We start from the raw sequence: 23,794 nt of genomic DNA, 5'->3' as shown, positions 1-23,794 counted from the left end.
CATCTCAGGTGACACATATCATTAGGATGAATTGATTTTAATTGTACTAGTGGTAGTCTCAGAAATTGGAATTTTCTTTTAGTTCTCAGAAGTAATGGAGTTTTCTCTAAGAATTTTGGATATTCCAGTAATAATACTTTGTGGCTTGAGGGATTTAAGACTAAATAAGAGTGTCTATAAATTATGTCTGACATGTACATATTCAAGTAATGTTAGCTGCGAGTGTGATTTCTTAATGTGTTTTGGCTGAAATTTAGCATTTAATGCTATAACTATGTTTTTTTAACATCCAGAATGCATTTATCTGATTCCCATTTTCTTTTATTTTATATGTGAACATTTAAAGTATAATTCTTATTTTGAATATATGACAAAGATTCTGTAGTCAAGATGAATTATCAACACTGAATAGCTTAATAAATGAGTAATTTTAAGTCTTATTGAAAGGAATTTTAAGGCTTCCATAGGCATGACTCCTGTGGTCAGACTATAATCAACTAACTTTTAATAATAAGTACAAATTATTAAAGTGGTACAGAGGGTAGTAACACTTAGTTGTTACATTTTCTTGCCTTGCAACATATATAAAGGTGGTATAAACACCAATTCCAAGAAGGGGGAAATACCATGTAGAAGCATGTTTATCTGCTATTTTTAATTATGTATTTTGTTATATAGTATTATGCTTTTTTTGTATGATTATTTCCACCACTAGAATAATCCCAGCTGGTTGTTTTTAATTTTTATGCCACTAACCAAAACAATGTAGAGTTCATATCAAGTTTAGAATTATAATTTTCAAAAATGAGTCACAATCAAGATACACACATTGATTAGTAATTAAGGCATAGCCATATCAATGATAAAGAACAGTGCTATCTGAAAAAAAAAAACAAGTAGCAAGTAATAGCCTCTTCTTGTGGTGGGTTTTCCCTTTGAGTTACTAACTTGATGGGATTGCCACTTATTTATACATCACAAATGTTTATTCTCTTTATGGCTATATAGTATAAACAGTACATGCTAACATTTAATAAAGTTTGTAACTTTCTGATAAATTTCATATATGGCATGTAGTTTTTGAATGAAAGTTCATTAATATGAAAAAGTACATTCTAAATGTTGGTATGTCAATATCTCAGTTTTTTCTTAAAAAGTTATTTAAATGAATTTAAAATACTAATTAAATAAATGCTATACTTTGTTTTTATAGAATTTTTCACTCATATTTTCTTTCTTTTAAAGATCAGTGGATAAGTCAGTCATAGTGTATGATATTGTAAGTATTTGAAAATCTTGTGTGTGATCTGTGTAAAGTATGTATATTAATTAGGCTACTGAACTTCAAGTTTAGTCAGACAAGATGAAAAAATGTATACTTTTTTTTGTTGCTTAGGGTACCCAAGAATATAATATAAGCATTTTCAGAAATGCTGAAATAGTTAGGCAAGTAAGGTACCGGTTCAGGGAGAAGCCCTTAAATATTTCAGTAATGATTTTAAGATGGACACATGTTTAATTTTTGTCAAAGAAAACATAGACTTAAAGAGCACTAATATCCAAAATATCACTTTATATCAATTTTTCTTAAAGTTTTACACCAGGTTTTCATAATAAGAAAGGGTGAGTGCTTACCCCAGGGTATGTGAAAAGTGGCCTACCACTGTTAGTCCTGGCTGGATTTAGAGACCAGTATAAGGAAGAGTAGGCTACAGTGGTTTTGGAAAAATTGGTGTTTGGGGTAGAACCATGTAAATAAAGACCAGATTGCATGAGTGTGAAGAAAAGTGAACGTCTTACATATAGTGAAGATGTGGTTAATGAAAATGTTCTAAAAGAGAAGTCAGTATTGAGGAAAGACTTATAATGATTGACTTCAGGCTGTAGTTATGCCAGCAAATGAAATGGAGACGCAAATACTAATCAAAGTGTAGTGGGTAGACTTCTGGCCAATACAGTGGTGTAGGTAGACATACTTTGCCTCCTCACACAACCAAAAGAAGGATAACAACAAATTTAAATGAAAAAAATAACCAGAGCTGCCAGAAAATTGAACTGTATGGAAGCCAGACAACCAAGGAGTTAAAGAAGAAACAATCATCCAGACGAGTAGGAGGGGTGCAGATGGGCAGCTGGGGCAGAGAGGACTCCCAGCAAAGTGGTGGCTGGAGGACCTGGGTGGGCAAGGCTGCAGCTGGCATACTGTATGGTCCCACATTTGAGTGTAGATAAACTGGGAGGAACATCTGGGGAGTGAGACAGATCATGCAACCCAGGGTTCCAGCATGGGAAAAGAAAGCCTCAAAAACTTCTGGCCGTAAAAACCTGTGGGGGTTGGGGTGGTGGGAGAAACTCCCAACCTTACAGGAGAGTTTGTTGGAGAGACCCACAGGGTCCTAGAATGTACACAAACCCACCCACCTGGGAATCAGCATCAGAAGAGCCCAATTAGCTTGTGGGTAGCAGAGGAGGCAACTGAAAGCTGGATGAGAGCTGTGTAAGAGGCATTTTTCCCTTTCTGACCCCTCTCCAACATACAGTGCCACAACACAGCAACCTGGGTTGCTCTGAGCTGGCAAATACCTTAGGCTCCACCCCTTAGAACATAATAGGCCCCCAAGATAAAGAAATATGGCCCAAATGAAAGAACAAATCAAAGCTCCAAAGATTAGAACTAAGCAATGAAGAGACAGCCAACCTTACAGATGCAGAGGTCAAAAAACTGGTAATCAGGATATTTACATAAATGGTTGAGTATGGTCACAAAATAGAAGAAAAAGTGGAGGCTATGAAAAGTGAAATAAAGGAAAATGTACAAGGAACCAACAGTGAAGGGAAGGAAACTGGGACTCAAATCAATGGTTTGGACCAGAAGGAAGAAATAAACATTCAATCAGAACCAAATGAAGAAACAAGAATTCAAAAAAATGAGAAGAGGCTTAGGAACCTCCAGGACAACTTTAAATGTTCCAACATCCGAATTATAAGGGTGAAGGAGAAGAGGAAGAGCAAGAAATTGAAAACTTATTTGAAAAAATAATGAAAGAGAACTTCCCCAATCTGGTGAAGGAACCAGACATGAAAGTAAGTCCAGGAAGCTCACAGAGTCCCAAAGAATTTGAATCCAAGGAGAAACACATGAAGACACATCATAATTAAATTTCCCAAGATTAAAGATAAGGAGAGAATCTTAAAAGCAGCAAGAGAAAAGGAGACAGGCACCTACAAAGAGTTCCCATAAGACTATCAGCTGATTTCTCAAAAGAAACCTTACAGGCAAGAAGGGGCTGGAAAGAGGTATTCAAAGTCATGATAGGCAAGGACCTATATCCCAGATTACTCTATCCAGCAAAGCTCATTTAGAATGGAAGGGCAGATAAAGTGCTTCCCAGATAAGGTCAAGTTAAAAGAGTTCATCAGCACCAAGGCCTTATTATTTGAAATGTTAAAGGGACTTATCTAAGGAAAAGAAGAAGTAAAATGACAAGTAAAATGAACAGTAAAATGACAAGAAACTCACAACTATCAACAACTGAACCTAAAAAAACAAAAACAAAAACAAACTAAGCAAACAACTAGAACAGGAACAGAATCACAGAAATGGAGATCACATGGAGGGTTATCAGTGGGGAGTTTGAGGGGGGTGAATGGGGGAAAAGGTACAGGGAATAAGAAGCATAAATGTTACGTACAAACTAGACGAGGTTAAGGATAGTATAGGAAATAGAGAAGCCAACGAACTCATGTACAACCCATGGACTTGAACTAAGAGTAGGGAATGCTGGTGGGAGGTGGGGTCCAAGTTGGAGGGGAATAAAGAGAAAAAAACTGGGACAACTGTAATATCATAATCACTAAAATATACTGGAAAAAAAAGTGTTTGGGTCAAGTAAGAAAGTAATCCTCCGTGGAGAGGTTCACATTACTAAGAATTCTGGCAGGAATTGGGAAAGAATACTCACATGAGGTAAAGTAGATCCTTAAAGATTTTGATGAAATTGTCATGAGGTTTTACATTTACAAAAACAATTATAACATTAAATTTTTCCATAAAATACATATATGAGTCTGTTATATACAGCTAGATGCTGGATGGCCAGCTAAGTGTACTCAGAACCTAAGCGACTAATTTTTACTCACCAGTCCTGCAGTGGGTACAAGTCAAATGCCATAGCAAAAGTACAAATTGTTTCATGTAATAGGTGTTTAGGTTACTATTAGTAAGTTCAAACAAATCACTAAAAGCCTAGAGTACACAAAAAAATTTCCCTAAAAATTTTTGGGAAAGTTCTTATAGACAACAGTGCTGATTTAAGAAAGAGTGAAACCAGTATCTGATAATATTATTAGGTAAAGATTCTATTCTTTATTCATTGGGTGAAGTTTCAACCTATATTAGTGACTAATAATAATGTTAAAATACATAGAGCATATAAACCATTTATGTCAAACAAGTTTTTATTAGTAATTTGTGCCTGAGTAAATAAATGTAAAGCTGTTTTCTTTTTTTTTTTCCCTCCAGAATACTGAGAATATACTTCACACATTGACTCAGCATACCAGGTCTGAACTTAACCCCCTTTGTACTAATATAATTAAAACATGAGTCTAAGGTATATAATAGTTGTTTTTATTAACTAGGTACGTCACAACGTGTGCCTTTGCACCCAGTGTTCTTCTGCTTGCTACTGGTTCCATGGACAAAACTGTGAACATCTGGCACTTTGACCCGGACACACTCTGCCAAGGTTAGTGAGGACGACATATTTAATCCAGTTCAACCCCTTCACCGTTAAAATCAGAAATTCAGCATCTTTGACAAAGTATTAACATCACTTTTTCCAATATAAAGCATACATCCATATTGAATATAATTTAAAGATAATTTTAGAGAAAACAGTGATAAAGTAGTTGACCATGTTAGAACTGTTGATAAATAGTTGGGCACGTGTTCATGTATATAACACTTCCCATAGTTTTGTAAGCTAATTATTTATACTTCATCCTCATTTTTTCAGATAAATATAGCCTTCAAACAAAGTAGAAATTATAGTTTTATTTTGTTGGTTTTATTTTGGCCCTGGCAGGCAACATTGATACATAATTTAAGAGTTTGTTTTAATGACTGCCAGAATCAACCAAATAGTGGTGCTGCTATGCGGGTGATAGAGCCAAAAGAATTCTTTTGCTGGTAAGAATTTTATATAGTAAAGAAAAATTGTTTTTATTTAGTAAAAAAGGTTCCAAAATAGTATTTAATGTATTAAATAATCCTTTAATTATACATGCTATTTGATTTTCTGAATTTTTCTGAAAGGATGTTGAAACATAAAACACAAATTTGAGGAGAAAGTGAGACTGTTTGCAAAGGAAACAGTTTTTCTTTTGTTTGTTGTTATTTTACTTGCCTTTTTTTGTGGGGTTTTGGGGTTGTTTTTAAGCAAGGAGCACGGAAGATCACCTGAAGCCATTTACAGAAGATTGGTCCGAAGATGACGTCTCAGCGTGGCTTTGTGCACAAGAGTTAAAAGACCTCGCTGGTGTTTTCAAACTGAATAACATTGATGGGAAAGAACTATTAAATCTTACAAAAGAAAGTCTGGCTGATGATTTGAAAATTGGTAAGATCGGCGGAAGATGTGTCTTTGTGTGGGACGGTGTACGTGCATGAGGGCAGGGCAGCGACTTCCACCCTCTCATCTCGCAGCACACACGAGCTAATTCCTGACATGCTGTGGCTCACCAAAAACCACGTTACATTTTTTGCTGATCCAACAAAAAATGGGTACAACTTTGATTCAGTCACACCAGGTGGCTGTTGTTGTGTTGGCTGTTGTCACTTTTTTATGTGACAATCTAAGGGAAAAGAGGTCAGTGCCCCTGACTAAATAGTCAGGTATTGCAGGTTTTATAAATTCCTGTGGCAGACTAGGAATGAAAATTGAAAATTGCTGGGTTATGGAAAATAAATGTTTAGGTAACTAAAGGCACCATGTAACTGTAATTGGGGGAGTGGGGCTGGGTGGAAAAGGTGAAGGGATTAAGCAAAAAGAAAACAACAAACCTGCTTCATAGACAGACAATGGTGTGGTGATTACCAAATGGAAAGGGGGATGGGAGAGGCAGGAGAGGGTAAAGGGGGAGAAATGGTGATGGAAGGATAATTAACTTGGGGTGGTGAACACACAATGCAGTGTACAGATGTAGAATTGTAGCCCTGAAACCTATATAGTCTTATTGGCCAATGTCACCCCAATAAAATCAACTTAAAAAAATATGGTTGCCATATGGGAGGGTGTTGGGGGTAGGAGTATGGATAAAAAGGTGAAGGGATTAAGAAGGACAAATTGGTAGTTATAGTCATGGGGATGCAAAGTAGGGCATAGGGAGTAGAGCAGCCAAAGAACTCACATGCAGGACCCATGGGCATGATCAGTGGCGTGGGGATTGCCTGAGGGAGTGGGGACACTGTGTGGAGGAAAATTTGGGCCAACTGTAATAGCGTAAACAATAAACTGTAATTAAAAGTTAAAAATAAAATATTTAAAAATTTGAGATATAGTTACATACCATAAAACGCACCCTTTTATAAGCGGTTTTTAATATATTTATGGAGTTGTATAACTACCACCACTGTCTAATTTTGAATATTTTCATCCCTTCAAAAAGAAACTCCACACCTATTAGTAGTCACTTCTTACTTCCTTTCTCTCTTGGCCCTGGCAACCACTGATCTACTTTCTGTCTAAGGATTTACCTCTTCTTGACACTTCATGCAAATGGAATCATGTAATGTATAGCCTTTTGTGTCAGCCTCTTCTACTTAGCAGGTTTTCAAGGTTTATCCTTGTAGTATATGTTAGCACTTCATTTCTTTTCATGACTGAATAACATTCCATTGTGTAAATTTATTACTTTTTGCTCATCCATTCATCAGTTGATTGAATTTAGATTGTTTCCATTTTTTAGCTATTATGAAGAATGCTATTAGGAACATTCATGCCTAATTGAGTGGGCATCTGTTCGCAGTTTTCTCAGACGTATAACTAGGAACGGAATTGGCAGGTCTAATGGTGACTCTATGCTTACATTTGAGGAACTGCCAGACTATTTGCCAAAGCAGCTATGCTGTTTTATTTCCTTTCTCACTAGCAATGCGTGTGGATTCCAATTTTGCCATATCATCAACGCTTGTTTGCTCTTTAAATTATAGCCATCCTAGTGGTTTGTCATTGTGCTTCTGATACGCATTTTCCTGATGATGAGTGTGCTTGTTGGCCATTTGTGTATCTCCTTTGCAGAAATGTCTATTGAGATCCCTTGCCCATATAAAAAAACTAGGTTGTCTTTTTATTGGTTGAGTTGCTTATATATAAATTTGGATATTAGATTCATATCAGATACATGGTTTGTAAATATTTTCTTCCTTTACTACACAAAGGTTTTAAATTTTGATGAAGCCCAGTTTATCTGTTTTTGTTCTTTTGTTGCATGTGCTGCAGGTATAATATCTAACCATTGCTTAATCCCAAGTACCAACGATTTACAACTGTATTTCCTTCTATGACTTTTACAGTTTTAGCTCTTAGATTCAGGTGTGTGATCAATTTTTGACTTCATTTTTGTAAATGGTATAAAGTAGGGGTCCAGCTTCATTCTTTTAGATGTGTGTATCTAGTTGTCCGGCCCCATTTGTTGAGAAGACTGTTCCTTCCCCTTTGAATTATCTTGGTACCTTGTTGAAAATCAATTGACCATAAATGTAAGGGTTTATTTCTGCACTCCCACTTTTATTTCATTGATTTATTTGTCTATTATACTAGTACCACACAGTTTTAATTACTGTGAATTTGTAGTAATTTTGAAATTGAAAAGTGTGTGTTCTCCATCTTTGTTTCCATTTTTGTTTTTCAAGATTGGTTTTGCTACTCTGGGTCCCTTGCATTTCCATATGAATTCTATGCAAAATTTCAATTTCTGCCAAAAAAAAAGCCACCTGATATTCACAGAGATTATATTGAATTTGTGGATCAACTTGAGGATTATTGTCATCCTAACAATTATTAAATTTTCCAATCCATAAGCATGGGATAGTTTTCTGTTTATTCAGGTCCTTTAAAATTTTTTTCAACAGTGCTCTGTAATTTTCAGTGTTCAAGTCATTTTTATATGTAAAATTCAGTGATTTTTAGTACCCACATCACTACCTAATTTCATAACAGTTTGACCCCCTAAAAGAACCCTAGTCTCTTCACTTCCTAGACACAGGAAACCACTAATCTACTTTTTGTCTCTCTGGATTTGCCTGTTTTTAACACTTATTGTAAGTGGAACCATACAATATGTGGCCTTTTGTGTCTGGTTTCTTTTATTTATTTAACATAATGCTTTCAGGGTTCACCCATGTTTTTGTGGGTATAAGTACTCCATTCCTTTTTATGAATGCATAATACTCCATTGTAGGGCTGTGGCTCTACCACATGGTGTTCATCCATTCCTCACTCGATGGACATTTGGGTTGCTTCACATTTCTGGCTATTGTCAATGACGCTGCTATGAACATATATGTATGACTTATGTGAATATACTCATTTGTCTTGGGTGTATAATTAGGAGTAGAATAACTCTACATTTAACATTTTGAGGAACTGCCAGACTGTCTTTCGAAGCAGCTCTACTATTTGTCATTCCCACCAGCCATGTGTGAGGTTCCCAGATTCTTCGTCTTTGTTAACTCTTGTTATTGCCTGTCTTCCTGATTATAGCCATCCTAGCAGATGTGCAGTGGTGTTTCATCAGGGTTTTGATTTGCATTAACCTGCTGGTATGGAGCATCTTTTCAAGTGCTTATTGGCTATTTGTGTATCTTCCCTGGAGAAATGTCTTATTGGATCTTGGACCTCTTTGAACTGGATTATTTGTCTTGTTGTTGTTGAGCTGTAAGAGTTATTTATGTATTCTGCATACTAGATCCTTATCAAAAACAGTTTGAAGTCCTAGGGTCATGCTCTAATAAACATAATAACCAGATACTACTATCAGTATTCTATAGGAAAATCATAATTAACCAGAAAGCTTAGGAAATAGGGTATTCATAGTGACATTTATTGTTAATCAAGAGTCAATTGACAATGTTTGTTTTAGAAAACCATTTTAAAGTATAGTATTATACTTTCCTTACACATTAAAGATTGTATGTGAGCCTGTTTGAATCTCTTGGAGGCTTATGGCCATTTAAGAAGTTAACAGAATGCTGACTTTGTGAAAATACTTAGGATTAGATGATTCTGTGCCCAGGCCACACTGCGAAAGTTATCTTTAATAACTTACTTGCTTTGTAGTTTACCCTTTCTTCCTGAAAGTAGGTAATACAGTGTAGTTTTCTTAAGTTCTGGTGAATTTAATATATTCATTAGCTGATTTCTCGTTACTCTCACAAAAAAATCTTAACAGTACCTTTTACACAGAAATACTTGACAATGTAAAATGATAATTTCAGAAATCAACATACAATGTTTGAAAACTCAAGAGAGGCATAGTAAAAATAATTAACAGTAATAGAATTCTATTCTGATAGCCAGATAAATAAAGAATAAGAAATCCTTACAGGATTCAGTGACATGAAATTATTTTTGAAGGATGAGTCTCAGATTTAGTAGTTACAGTCATTTTAAAGTTCAGTGAAATAAGTTTTGAAAGTTTCAGCCCCAAACCAAAATTGAAATACAATTTAAGTTACATGGTGATCTAATAGCTGAATTAGGAAAATCATATTAGAAATGGAGACCAAAATGTTGCATATTCTCTAGTGAACTAGATATCTGCTTTGTGTTTGTGGGGGGGGTTTATTTTTTATTTTTTATTGTTGTTCAAGTACACTCGTCTCCATTTCCCCCCACCACTCTTCCCTGCCACACCAACCCCCACCTCCCACCCTCACTCCTATCCTCCTCTGGCTTTGTCCATGGGTCCTATATACATGTTCCTTGATGACCCTTCCCCTTTTTCCCCCCTTATCCCCTCCTCCCTCCCCACCGTTACTGTCAGTTTGTTCGTTATTTCAATGTCTCTGGTTCTATTTTGCTTGCTTGTTTGTTTTGTTGATTATGTTCCAGTTAAAGGTGAGATCATATGGTATTTGTCTTTCACTGTCTGGCTTACTTCACTTAGCATAATGCTCTCCAGTTCCAGCCACTCTGTCACAAAGGGTATAAGCTCCTTCTTTGTTTCTGCTGCCTAGAATTCCATTGTGTAAATGTACCACAGTTTTGTGATCTACTCATTTTCTGATGGGCACTTAGGCTGTTTCCAGCTCTTGTCTATTATAAATTGTGCTGTTATAAACATTGGGGTGCTTAGGTTCTTTTGGATTGGTGTTTCAGGATTCTTAGGGTATAATCCCAGCAGTAGAATTGCTGGGTCAAAAGGCAGTTCCATTTTCACTTTTCTGAGGAAATTCCATACTGTTTTCCATGGTGGTTGCACCAGTCTGCATTCCCACGAACAGTGCACTCGGGTTCCCTTTTCTCCACAACCTCACCAGCACTTGTTTGTTGATTTGTTTATAATGACCATTCTGACCATTGTGAAGTGGTATCTCATTGTGGTTTTAATTTGCTTCTCTCTGATGGCTAGTGTTTGTGTTCTAAGTTAGTAAATTCAACAAATTAAACTCATAGACACAAGAAAAAATAAAGCTCCCTCATATTTTAAGAACAGCCAAAGTTGCGACCTCTGATCTGATCTATTTAGAGGACCCCAGATGGCTTGTGAAATTCATTAGAGCTGCCATTGCAATTTAAGGGCTCAGCAAATTAATGAACTTCTTCCCCTCTCTCCTAGGTGTGATTTTATATGTCATAAATGTTTTCATATATCAAACAAAACAACAAATAACAATGTTCAGTTATTTTAACACATTTTCTTTTTCTAATCTGGTTTGCTGGGAAAATATTGAGTAAATTGGGAGCTGCAAAATAGAAATAATAAATTGTTTAACAAATCCTCAGTTTGGTTTCAATGAGTTACCTAGGAAAGAAGTCACAGGGAAGCAGTGAAGCAGTCCCTGAGTGGCAGGCAGCCGCGAGGTTGACGTGCCACACTTCCTTAGATGTGGCCGTGAGTCCAAACAGATGTACACAGCTATGGCACAGCAGCGGAGCCTGAGCTTCAAGTTCAGATCAGCTCCCGTTTCCAGCCTTTTGGGGCCAATTTGTGTCACAGCTGAGGAAACTTAAGCCCCTATCCACCCACCCCCTCCAATCTTATAAGGGGATTGCAAGCAAACCAGCCAAAGAGGAAGACATCTTTTTACTTAACTGGAAACAGATCTACCCTCCGACTGGAAAGGAGGTTTTATATCCAGCTTCCAAAGATGTTCGCCAACAGACAGCAAGCTCATGCAGCTTTTTGTGGGAAGTATTGGGCTTTCCGGATGTAATTCTCCTACCCATGTCAGTCCAAACACCTTCACCTAAAGTAGAACTGTCGGATTGTTCTAGACGTGGGAACAGGGAACATCTTCCTCTGTTTGGTAAAGACTTGCATAAAGATGACCAGTAGTTCTCCAGTCCTAACAGAGTAATTTCTTTTTAGAATCTTTAGGGCTGCGCAGTAAAGTTCTGAGGAAAATTGAAGAGCTCAGGACAAAGGTGAAAACCCTTTCTTCCGAAATTCCTGATGAGTTTGTATGTCCAATCACTAGGGAGCTCATGCAGGATCCTGTCATCGCTTCGGGTAAGTGCGGTCCTGTTCTCAGTCCCAGGGCACACTGTTGCTAAGTGAATAAATGATGTAGACGGTTCACATAAGTTTGTTTAATGCGGAAAACCTTCAAAAGTGCTCTTTCATTTCTTGTAAGTAGTTATCTTTTTCTTTTCAAAACGCCATTAGATCAGAGGTGAGCTATTATTGAACACTATATGTTTCTTAATAAAATTGGATGGAGTAGGTTTAGATAAGATGTGAGACAAAAGGAGTAAGTTTTACAAGCTTTACTTAACCTTGTGAATTGTGTAGTTACTAGAATGTAAAGGTAAAATCTTGGTGTTTTTTTTTTTTTTAGGATAGACTGTTGAGGTCTTTTATGTTTATTTTGTCTATCACAAATTTAAACAACCTTACAAAATAAGAATTTAAAAACTATAAAGTTGCATCATTCCACATTAATTTCTAATCTTTGTCAGTAAATATACATACTTTACATAGTTGTAATCAGTGATTCCATATTATATTGTTTTTAAATTTTGTGTAAAACATAATTATATACATCTCTCTGAACACTGACTTAGTCTACGTAATTTTCAGTTTGAATAACTCTGTCGTGGCTCTAGGCTACATGTTGTCTGAATCTTCTACTACTTGGTGTATGGAAGAGTTGCAGAACTTTGCATGGTAAATAGCACTGCGTGTCTTGCCGCCCCTTTCTTTCTGTTGCTACCGTACTTAGGTTACTTTCAAGGGATCTGTGTCCCAAGGCAGCATTAGCCAATCAAAGAATACTTCATGAGCGAGGAAAAGAACAGTCTTGGTAGTTTTTGTTAAATTTGTTATTAAATTGTTTTCTAGAAAAAAAGTACTACCAGCAATATATTTAAGAGTACCTGTTTTTCCAGTTTTTGTGATTATTGAATTTTATAACTCTGTTTTGGTGAGTTTAATGTTTGTTTGGAGTTGTATTCCTTATATTGCAAGGAAGGCACTAAATTGTTCTTTTCTTTTTCCTAGTATTTTAACTTCCTCATCATTTTTTAAAAATTGAATTTATCAAGGTAAAATCAGTTAATAACATTATGCAAGTTTTCAGGTTGTGTAATACAGCCTCTGTGTGCTCACCACCCAGAGTCTAGTCTCCTCCGGCCACCATGTGTTTGGTCCCCTGTCCCTCTGGTAACCGCCATACTGTTGTCTGTGTCTGTAAGTTTTTATTTTGTTTTCTTTGTTCATTGCTTTCTGTTTTATATCCCACATATGAGTGAAAGCACATGAGTCTTGTCGTTTTCCCCCGGACATGTTGCACTTATTTCACTTAGCGACACTCTCAATACCCATGCATTATTTCTTGTGACTGAGTAGTATTCCATTGTGTATATATGTATGTGCCATGTCGTCTTTATCCAGTCATCTGACGGACACTTAAATTGTTTCTATAACTTGACTATCGTGAATAATGCGGCAGTGAACATAGGGGTACGCATATCATTTAAGAGTAAGAGTTTTCAAATGTTGGGGATAAGATACCCAGAGGAGGGATTGCTGGGTCATATGGTGGTTCTGTTCTGAATTTTTGGAGGAGCCTCCTTACTGTTTGCCATGGAGGCTGCACCTATTTAACAGTGGTGGACAAGGGTTCTCTCTTCACCACACCCTCTCCAGCACTTGTTTTTTTTTGTCTTATTGATAAATAGCCATTTTAACAGGTGTTAGATGGATGTCATTGTGATTTTGATTTGCATTTACTGTAAAGTTAGTGAGGTTGAGCATCTTTTCATCTCTCTGTTGGTCACCTGTATGTCTTCTTGGGAAAAGTGCCTGTTCTGGTCCTCTGCCCATTTTTTAATTGAATTATTTGGGGTTTTGTTGTTGTTGTTGTATGAGTTCTTTGTATATTCTTTGTATATTGTTTGCAAATATATCCTCCCATTTTATTGGTTTCACCTTTGTTGATTTCTTTTGCACAGCTTTTATTTTTATAATTTTTTTCAGAAGCTTTTATTTTGATGTAGTCCCATTCATTTATTTTTGCTTTTACTTTCCTTGCATTTAGGGTCAAGTTCACAGAAACCCCTCTGAGACCAAGAACCATAAGTTTAGTGCCTATGTTTTCTTCCATGTATTTTATTTTTTCAGGTCATATGTTTAAGTCTTTAATGCCAGGGGGTCCAACCCATGGCCCACAGACCACAGTGGGCCCAGGATGGCTATAAATGCAGCCCAACACAAAATCGTAAATTTACTTGAAACCTTTTTTTTTCCCCTCATTGGTTTTCATTAGTGTTTGTGTATTTAATGTGTGGCCCAAGACAACTCTTCTTCTTCCAGTGTGGCCCAGAGACGCCAGGAGGTTGGACACCCTACATCCACTGAGTTAATTTTTGTGTGTGGCGTCAGATAGCATTCTAGTTTCATTCTTTCGTGTGTGGCTTTCCAGTTTTCCCACCACCATTTATTAAGGAGGCTTTCCTTTCTACTTGTATGTTTTGGGCTCCTTTCTTGAAAACTAGTTGTACTTATATGTATGTATGTATTCCTGGGCTCTCAGTTATATTTCATTCATCTGTATGTCTCTCTTTCTGCCAGTATCATACTGTTTTGATTATTTTAGCTTTGTAGTATAATTTGAAATCAGGGAATGTGGTACCTTCAGCTTTGTTCTTTTTTCCTCAGGATTGCTTTCGCTATTTGGGGTCATCCATACAAATTGATGATTTTTTTGTTCTATTTCTTTGGAAAATGCCATTGGGATTTTGATGGGAATGGCAGCAGATCTCTATATTGCTTTAGGTAATATGGCCATTTTAACCCTGTTAATTCTTCCAACCCATGAACAGAGAATATCCTCACATTTCTTTGTTTTCAGTTTCTTTCAACAGTGTCCTGTTGCATAGTTTTCAGTGCATAGGTTCTTTACTTCCTTCATTAAGTTTATTCCTATGTTTTATCCTTTTTGTTGCAGTTGCAAGTGGGATTGTTTTACTTTTTCCATTATTTCATTGTTAGTATATAGGAATGCAACAGATTTTTGTACATTGATTTTATATCCTGCAACTTAACTATATTTGTTTATTCTTTTTAATAGTCTTTTGATGGAGTCTTTAGGGTGGTCTATGTATAGAATTGTTAACTGTGGAGTTAGACCTCTATTGCTGGGTTTGGCTAAGAAAGAATAGAGCCAAGAACTCTACCACAATAAGTTTATTTAGAAAGTCACAGAGGTAGAAGAAGTGAGCCAGCCGGGCAGCAGGGGCTCAGGAAACAAGTTACAGTGGCAAAAGATGGGCCCTTGGAGCTTAGGAGACAGAAAGCAAAGATAATTCTCCCAAGGGAAGAAGAGGGGGGAAAGCATGCTCTAGAGAGAGTGTACCTGAAGAAAGAAGGGGGTAGATAAAAGTGTGGGTGAAAAGTGTGGGTGTGAAAGAGAGAGAGAGAGAGAGAGAGAGAGAGAGAGAGAGAGAGAGAAAGAGGAGAGGGAGAGCCTATGGAAACAAGGGGGGAAAGGTACAGACGGGCTCAAGAGAGAGCATGTGTGCACTGGGTCCTTCATCTTAAGGGTTTTTATCTGTTTTCCAAAAGTGGGGATTTTAAGGGAGATGTCAGGTGAGAATCTCAGCAGAATCTTCATTGGTTTTCCAAATGTGTTCTTTCAGGGCCATGTTCTCTACTGATGGTCAGCGCTAGAGTAAGGGGTCATTAGCCATTGCATCTGATGTCAGCCATGGCATCACTTAGTTTGGTTTTATTGCTTTTCTGGGCCTGGAGCTGAAACACAACTGAGGCCTAGATGTTATCTCTAGTTTGACCAGAATTCTGTGTCTGTGGTCAACAGAGCCGAGGCTTTGTTCCTGAGATTATTTGCTGCTGATCAGGACGTCATTGTTCTCAGGGCTTAGTGCTTAAGGGGGTGATCATGCCAGGGCTTGTATGGGATCCTGTGAGACTACCCTCCAGCCCCCTTGTTCATCATCGAAGGGGGTCTAAGCTGCATGACCAGCGATATGAAAGGTCAGGGGGTCCAAACTGCGTAAGGAGCTACATGCTGTGGGCGGAAAGACCACCTTGAGGGTAAGGTCCTAGCCTGTAATGCTTACTTTTCCCAGTTTTGTCTGTTGCGAGGCACCCGGGATTTTCTGCCTTGGTGGCAGTCTGTACTTGGCCTATGTTCCCGCTCTGCTCATGCTGGTTTAACTACCTACTTTATCAGAATCAGGTCATCTGCACATTGTGACAGCTTCACTTTTTTATTCCCAATTTAGATGCCTTTTACTTCTTTCTCTTCCCTCTTGCCTGATTCCTCAGACTAGGACTTCCAGTACCGTGTTGAATAACAGTGGTGAGAGTGGGCATCCTTGTCTTGTTCCTGATCTTAGAGGAAAAGCTTTTGGTTTTGCGCCATTAGGCATGCTAATTACTGAGGGTTTGTCATGTACGGCCTTGTTAGGTTGAGGTTACTTTCCTTCTATACCCATTTTATTGAGTACCTTAATCATAAGTGGGTGTTGTATCTGGTCAAACTTTTTTCTTCATCTATTGATATGATCGCATGATCTTTAACTTTGATGTTGTTAGTGTGGTTTATCACATTGATTTGCATGTGTTGAACCATTCTTGGGTCTCTAGAGTGAACACTGCTTGATTACATTATCTTTTTAATCTATTATTGCATTCAGTTTGCTAAGTATTTTGTTGAGGATTTTTGCATCTATGTTCATCAGAGATATTGGCCTAGAATTTGTGTGCGGTGCTTGTGGGTGTGTTGTCTTTGCCTGATGTTGGTATCAGTAATGCTGGCCTCACAAAATGAGTTAGGAAGTAGTTCCTCTTCTTAATTTTTTTGGAAGAGTTTGAGGTTAGGTATTAAATCTCTCAATGTCCACTATAATTCACAAGTGAAGCCGTCCTGGACTTTTGTTTTGGGGGAGGTTTTTGATTGCTGTTTCAATTTCCTGACTGTTGATCAGTCTATTTAGGTTCTCCAATTCTTTATGATTCAGCCTAGGAAAGTTATATATTTCTGAAAGTTTGTCTCCTTCTTCCAGGTTATCAAATTTAGTGGCATATGGCCTCTCATAGTATTCTTGTGTAATCCTTTGTGTTTTTGTGGCATCTGTTGTAACTCCTATTTTATTTTTTATTTATTTGAGTCTTTTTCTCTTTTTCCCTTGATGAGCCTAGTCAAAGGTTTCTCAATTTTATTTTACCTTTTCAAAGAACCAGCTCTTTGTTTCATTAATTTTTTCTATAGTCCTTTTGTTCTGTATTTCGTGCTCTTCCTGCTCTTAATCTTTTTATTTTCTTGTTTCTACCAACTTTAAACTTTTTTTTTTCCAGTTTTGTAAGGTGAAATTTTAGATTGTTTATTTGAGATTTCTCGTTTGTTGAGATAGGCCTGGAATGCAATAAACTTCCCTCTTAATGCCACTTTTGCTGCATCCACCAAATTTTGATATGTTGTATTATCGTTTTCATTTGTTTCTGTGTATCGTTTGATCTTTTATTTCTTCTTTGAAACAATAGTTGCTCAGTAGCATGTTATTTAATCTGCACATATTTGTGGTTTTTCCAACTTTTTTCTTATGGTTAATTTCCAGTTAAATACCATTGTAGTTGGAAAATATGCTTGTATGATTACAATCTTCTTAAATTTATGGAGAGTAATTTTGTGCCTCAACATGTGGTCTGGCCTTGAGAATGTTCCGTATGCATTTGAGACAAAATGTATACTCTGTCATTTGGGGAGGTAGATCTCTGTAAATATCACTTATGTTTATTGGTCTAATGTGTTATTTTGGGCTGATTCTTCCTCATTAATTTTCTGTTTTGTTGCTTTCCTCATTGCTGTCCGTGAGTTATTTACACCTCCTACTATAATTGTATTTTTGTCAGCTTTTCCCTTTATCTCTGTTAGTAATTGTTTTATGTATTTTAATATTCCCAGATTGGGTGCATATATATTAATAAATGTTATGCCTTTTTGATGAATTGTCTCATTTACCATTATGAAATGTCCATCGTTATCACTTATTACCTTTTCTATCTTGAAATCTATTTTGTCTGATGTAAGTATCATCTTCCACCCCTTCACTTGGAGTCTGTGTTTGTCTTTGTAGCTGAGATGGGTCTCCTGAAGGCAACATATAGTTGGGTCTCATTTTTTAATTCATCTCACTACTCTGTGCCTTTTAATTGTTGAGTTCGGTCCATTTACATTCAAGCTCATTGTTGATATAGGAGGATTGAATACACCCATCTTATCTTTTGTTTGCTGGTTTTCTGTATTTCCAGTGTTTTTTCTCCTTTGTGTTTCTGTGTGCTATTTTAGTTTGGTGATATCCTATGATTTTATCCCTGTTTTTTTTTTTTTATATTAGTGTGTCTGTTCTAGATTCTTGTTTTGTGGTTACCACTGCTGTCAGCATGTCAGTCAGTGAGATAGACCCTCAGGCAGACTGGCTGTGAGGCTGTCAGGGACTAGAGAGGGTGAGCTGTGGTGTGGGGTCTTACTCCAAGGAGCAGGAGTCACTTTGGTGGGCTGTGGTGCCAGCTGAGTCTGCTCTTTGGGTGTGTCCTTGGTGGTGCTCTGGTGTGGTCTGAAGCTGGCCACCACGTGTACTGGTTCTAGAGCCTCTTGGGAGGGTCTCTGAGGCAGGCCAAGGTCAGTTGCTATTCCTGACTGTTGATCAGTCTATTTAGGTTTTCCAATTCTTTATGATTCAGCCTAGGAAAGTTATATATTTCTGAAAGTTTGTCTCCTTCTTCCAGGTTATCAAATTTAGTGGCATATGGCCTTTCATAGTATTCTTGTGTAATCCTTTGTGTTTTTGGGGTGGGGTGCCTGCTGGGAGCTACAAAGTGATCTGTGGTTGACTGTCACTTGTGCTGGGCTCGGCAGAGCTTGGAAGAGGCTATGCTGCAAAACGAGGCAGGCTGCCACTGGCACCTCAGGGGCACCACGATGTGAGCTGAGGACAGCCACTTTTGCTAGTAGTTTGGCTGCTTGGTTTAATTTATATTCCAAGCCAACCCTGGCTGCAGCTTATGCCAGTCTTGGGGCAACCTGATGGAAGTTACAATGTAAGTTGGAACTGGTCACTGCCTTGACAAGCTTGGGGCCACTTAGCAAAAGGTACAGGGCACACCAAAGCTTACCACTGTTTATTTGGAGTTTGTGGACCTTTGAGACATTTTAGGAAAGGCTGCAATGAGAACCAATGTAAGCCGCATGTGTGGAAAAGCTCTTGGAGAAATTCAGTCAGGGCACATGAGTTGGATTGGACGGGGCTTCAGGGAATCACCAGGGCAGGCCAGCTGGTGTTAGCCAAGTTAATGGAGCGCACAGATTTGGCACTCACCTGTGCCTGTCAGCTGGGTGGGAGGAGCACTCAACAAAGGAACAATGGCATCTGCTAGCACTTCTGTCCTTGGAGAGAGCTGCCCTGACCCTTGCCCCTCCAGCCCTCACCCCAGAGCTAGTCAATTCAATTACTTTCCATGTACTCGTGGTGCCCTTTGTGCTTCTGCCCCACACTGGAGCCCAGAGTGAGTCTGTGAGTGAGCCAGTCTGTGTGGGGGCCCTTAAGTGGGATGTGTGGGACTTTAGCAGTCCTCCATCTGGGATGCAGTCTCTGCTGGTCTTTATGGAGACTCCTTTTCCTGGCACCTGTGCCCTGGACTGTGGAGCCCATCGTGGGCCTGGGGCACTTGCTTCTGACCAGGGAGGTGGGTGAGGAGGTGGGAGTCTCTGCAGCTGGGCTATTCCTCCTGATTCTTAATTGCCACACCATGGGTGTGGGACCAGGCCACTCTGCATCTCCACCCCACCTACCACACTGGTTGTGGCTGCTTCTTTATATCCTTAATTATAGGACTTCTAATCAGGTGGTTTTCAATGATGGTGGTTCTGTAATTTAGTTGTAATGGTGATATGTTTGTGGGGGTGGTGAGCTCAGTGTTTACCTACTCCACCATCTGGACCGGAAGTGCCTCTAGATTTTCTTAATGACGCCTTTGGAAGAGCAAACAATTTTAATTTTGATGTGGCCCAATTTATCATTTTCCCCTTCAATTTCATAGTTTGTGTCCTATTGATATGTCTACATCAGTGTTACAAAATATTTTATCCTGTTTTCTCCTAGATATTTTATAGTTCACATTTTTATGCTTAGGTCTATGATTTATTTCAAATCAATGTTTGTGTTAGGTGTGAGATTAACTTTTCTTATTTTTGTAAATGAGTATCCAATTGTTCCAGCAGCATTTGAGAAATCGTTTTTTAAATTGGGTTATCTTGGCACCCTCGTTGAAAATCAGTTGACTTTATATTGCTAGTTATCCTAGACTTCCTGTGATATTTCACTGATCTGCATGTCTGTCCTTGTGCCAGTTACCTCAGCGCCTCAATTATTAGAGCTTTATAGTATGTCTCGATATCAGGTAATACAAATCGTCTTAGTTCTTTTTCAAAACTGTTTAGCTATTTTTGGTCCTTAGCATATTGCCACATAGCTTTTAGAATAATTTTCTCCATTTCTACAGAAAAATGTGCCAGGGTGTTTGTGTGTGTGTATGTGAGTAAAAAATAAAATTTACCATTTGAACCCTTTTTAGGTGTCCCATAGTGTTAACTGTATGCACGCCGTTGTCCAGAACTCGTCAGTCTTACAAAATTAAACCTCTGTGCCCTTGAACAACTCCTGTCTCTAGCCCCTGGTCACCACAGTCTACTTGGTTTTCCATGGTTTCCACAACTCTAGTGAAATCATGAAGCGTAAGTCTTTTTGTGACTGGCCCGTTTCACTCAGCGTAATGCCCCCAAGGTTCTTCTAGGTAGTTGCATGTGGCAGGATTTCCTTCTTTTTTAATGTGGGATAATATTCTGTTGCAGGTGTATACCACCTTTGGTTTCTCCATTTCTCCATTGCAACGTATACGACGTATGTGCATACGTTGTGTGTATATGCCACCATTTGGTTATCCATTCCAACCCACCTGGGTTGCTTCCGTCTCTTGGCTACTGTCAGTAGTGCTACTCTGAACGTGAGTGTGCAGGAATCTCTTTGAGATCCTGTTTTCAGTTCTTTTGGATATATGCCCAGGAATAGAATTTCTGGATCACTAATAATTCTATTTTTAATTGTCTGAGGAACCTCTATACTGTTTCCATAGTAGCTGTGCCTTTATATATTCCTGTCAACATTGCATAGCAGTTCCAATTTTTCCACATCCTCACCAGCACCTGTTATTTTCTGTTTTCTTATGGGTTTGAGGTGATGTCTCATTATAGCTTGTATTTGCATTTTCCTAATGATTAGTGAGGTTGAGCATTTTTCCTGTGCTATGTCCATTATAAAAACCAGGTAGTTTATTTTTGTTGGTGGTGCTGAGTCTTTTTTCCTCCCCTTCCCCTTCCTGTCTTTTTATTACACTAGACAAGGATTTCCAGTGGTGTTGAAAAGAAGTGGGGAGAGTAGACATTCTTACTTTAACCTGCTCTTAGGGGAAAGCATTTAGTCTTTTACCATTACATTCGATGTTAGCTGTCCTCTATCAAGCTAAGAAGTTCCCTTCAATCCCAAGTTGCTGAGAATTTAAAAAATGCTTATCCAGTGAAACAAAATGGTTTTTCTCCTTTAGCCTGTAATGTCATAGATACCCACATTAGTTTTCTATTGCCGCCCTAACAAATCACCACAAAATTAGTGGTTTAGAACAAAATGTCTGTAGGTCAGAAGTTCAAGATGATGTAACAGGCTAAAAGCAAGGTGTTGGCAGGCTCTAGGGGAGGGTCCATTTCCTGCTAACTTAGGTTGTAGGTAGAGTTCAGTTCCTTATGGTTGTATAACTGAGGCCCCTGGTTTTTTTGCTGGCTGTAGGCTGAGGGCTGTTCCCAACCCTGGCAGAAAAAGTGATGGCTTCCCAAAGATATCCATGTCCTAATCCTCAGTGCTGTCACAGCAGTCACAGATGTGACAAGAGAGCAAAGATTGGAGGGATGTAGGACTGTGAGCTAAGGAATTCAGGGAGCCTCTAAAAGCTGGTAGAGGCAAAGAAACAGATTCTCCCCTAGAGCCTTCCGAATGCCACACTGCTGACACCTTAATTTTAGTCCAGTGAGACTGATGTCATAGTTCCCATCTGCAGAACTGTAAGATAATAAATTGTGTTGTTTTAAGTGACTAAATTTGAGGTAACGATATAGAAGCAGTAGGAGACTTACACACTGGCTTCTGGAGGCTGTCTCATTCCTTGGCTTGTGGCCTTCTTTCTCCATCTATCAAACCCAGAAACAGTGGATCGCATCTCTTTGCATCTTGTTGCATCTCTTCAATGCACTTTCCTACCTTCCCCTTCTGCTTTTAAGAGATCATGAGATTTGAGTGGGCTGCCTGGACAATCTAGGATAATTTTCTATCTTAAAAGCAGCTGATTAGCAGCCTTAATTCCTTTGTGACCTAAATTCCCTTTTGCCATGCAATATATTCACAGGTTCCAGGAGTAAGATGCAGACATATTTGTGGGGCCATTATTTTGCCTGCCATAACTGCATCCATTGATTTTTAAGTTGTTAGAATATATGGAGAACAAACTTTACACTTCAACAGTTGTTGAGTGTGCAGCTCAGGTATGAAGTACATTCAGTGTCGTGCAGCCACCACCGCCGTCTCCAGACTTATTTCATCTTGCAAAACTGAAAGTCTGTACCCATTAAATAGTAGCTGTACACCATCTTCATTTAAGTAATACCCATCTTCTTATAATCACCAGTCTACTTCCTGTCTCTCTGAATTTGACTATTACAGAAACTTCATATTGGTGGAATTGTGCAGTATTTGTCCTTTTGTGTTTGGCTTATTTTACTTAGCAGAAAGCCTTCAAGGTTCAGCCACACTGTAGCATGGGTCAGAATTCCTCTCCTTTTTACGGCTAAATAATATTCCTTGTATGTTTGTACTACGTTTAGTTTACCCAGTCGCCCAGCCATGGGCATTTGGATTGTTTCCACCCTTGGCTATTGTGAACAATGCCGTTGTGAACACGGATGTACAAATAGCTGCTCGAGTCCATGCTTTCGATTCTTTTGGTGTTTACCCAGGACTGGAATTGTTAGGTCATACGTTAATTCTGTGTTTGATATTTTGAGGAATCACCACAGCATTTTCCACAGTGGCTGCACCATTTTACAGTATTTTTCTACATTCTTGCCAGTCCTTTTTATTTTATTTTTCATGATATCTGCCTTAATGGGTATGAGGTGGTATCTCATTATGATTTTGACCTACATCTCCCTAATGATTAGGATGTTGAGCATATTATCATGTGCTTATTGGCCATTTTGTATATCTTCTTTGGAGAAATACCTAATGAAATCCTTTGCCCATTTTTCAGTCTGGTCTTTTCGTTGTTGTTGTATTATAGTTCTTTATATAATCTGGGTATCAATCCCTTATCAGATGCATGATTTGCAAATGGATCTCCCTTTCCACAGTTTGCCTCTCACTTTGTTATAACTCTTGTTATAAAACAAAAGATTTTAATTGTGAAGTTATCTGTTTTTTTCTGTTATTGCCTGTATCATATTCAAAAAATCGTGACCAAAACCAATGTCTTGAAGTAATTCCTTCTGTGTTTTCTGCTAAGAGTTTTATTGTTTTGGTTATTAAATGTAAGTCTTTGATTAAATTTGAGTTATTTTTTTGTATAACATGTAAGGTAAGGGTCCAGCTTCATTTGTATGTGGATACCCAGTTTTCCACATTTGGTTAAGTGTTTTCTTCCCCTTTGAATCATCTTGGCACCCTTGTTGAAAACATTAGACTATGTGAAGGTTTATTTCTGGACTTTATTCTATTGGTCTGCATGTCTGTCTGTATGCCAGAAGCACACCATTTTGATAAGTGTCAATTTGTAGTAACATCTGAAATCAGGAAGTATGAGTCTTCAACTTTGTTTTCTTTTTTCAAGATTGTTTGGGCTATTCAGGGTTCCTTGTGAATCCATATGAATTTTAGGATGGACTATTCTGACAAAAAATTCACTGAGATTGTGATAGGGATTGCATTGCCTCTCTAATTGCTTTGGG

At 38.1% G+C, this 23,794-nt stretch overlaps 1 protein-coding gene across 5 annotated transcripts in view; it reads left to right on the top strand.

Annotated features, from left to right (window-relative positions):
- Nucleotides 1-23,794, top strand: part of WDSUB1 (WD repeat, sterile alpha motif and U-box domain containing 1) — a 57,412-nt gene that overhangs the window by 18,331 nt on the left and 15,287 nt on the right. For 4 of the 5 annotated variants that reach the window (XM_024579820.4, XM_024579819.4, XM_045187363.3 and 1 more), the window contains 5 exons: nt 1,246-1,279; nt 4,523-4,563; nt 4,642-4,748; nt 5,442-5,621; nt 11,596-11,736. In XM_024579820.4, coding sequence (XP_024435588.2) covers nt 1,246-1,279; nt 4,523-4,563; nt 4,642-4,748; nt 5,442-5,621; nt 11,596-11,736 — 503 coding nt within the window. The remainder of the gene's footprint in view (nt 1-1,245; nt 1,280-4,522; nt 4,564-4,641; nt 4,749-5,441; nt 5,622-11,595; nt 11,737-23,794) is intronic. The other variant, XM_045187362.3, reaches the window with a different exon arrangement.

This window comes from Desmodus rotundus, chromosome 2 (genome assembly GCF_022682495.2).
Source record: "Desmodus rotundus isolate HL8 chromosome 2, HLdesRot8A.1, whole genome shotgun sequence".
Lineage (NCBI taxonomy): Eukaryota > Metazoa > Chordata > Mammalia > Chiroptera > Phyllostomidae > Desmodus > Desmodus rotundus.
The sequence above is the reverse complement of the archived record's forward strand: the minus strand, read 5'-3'. Positions and strand labels throughout refer to the sequence as shown.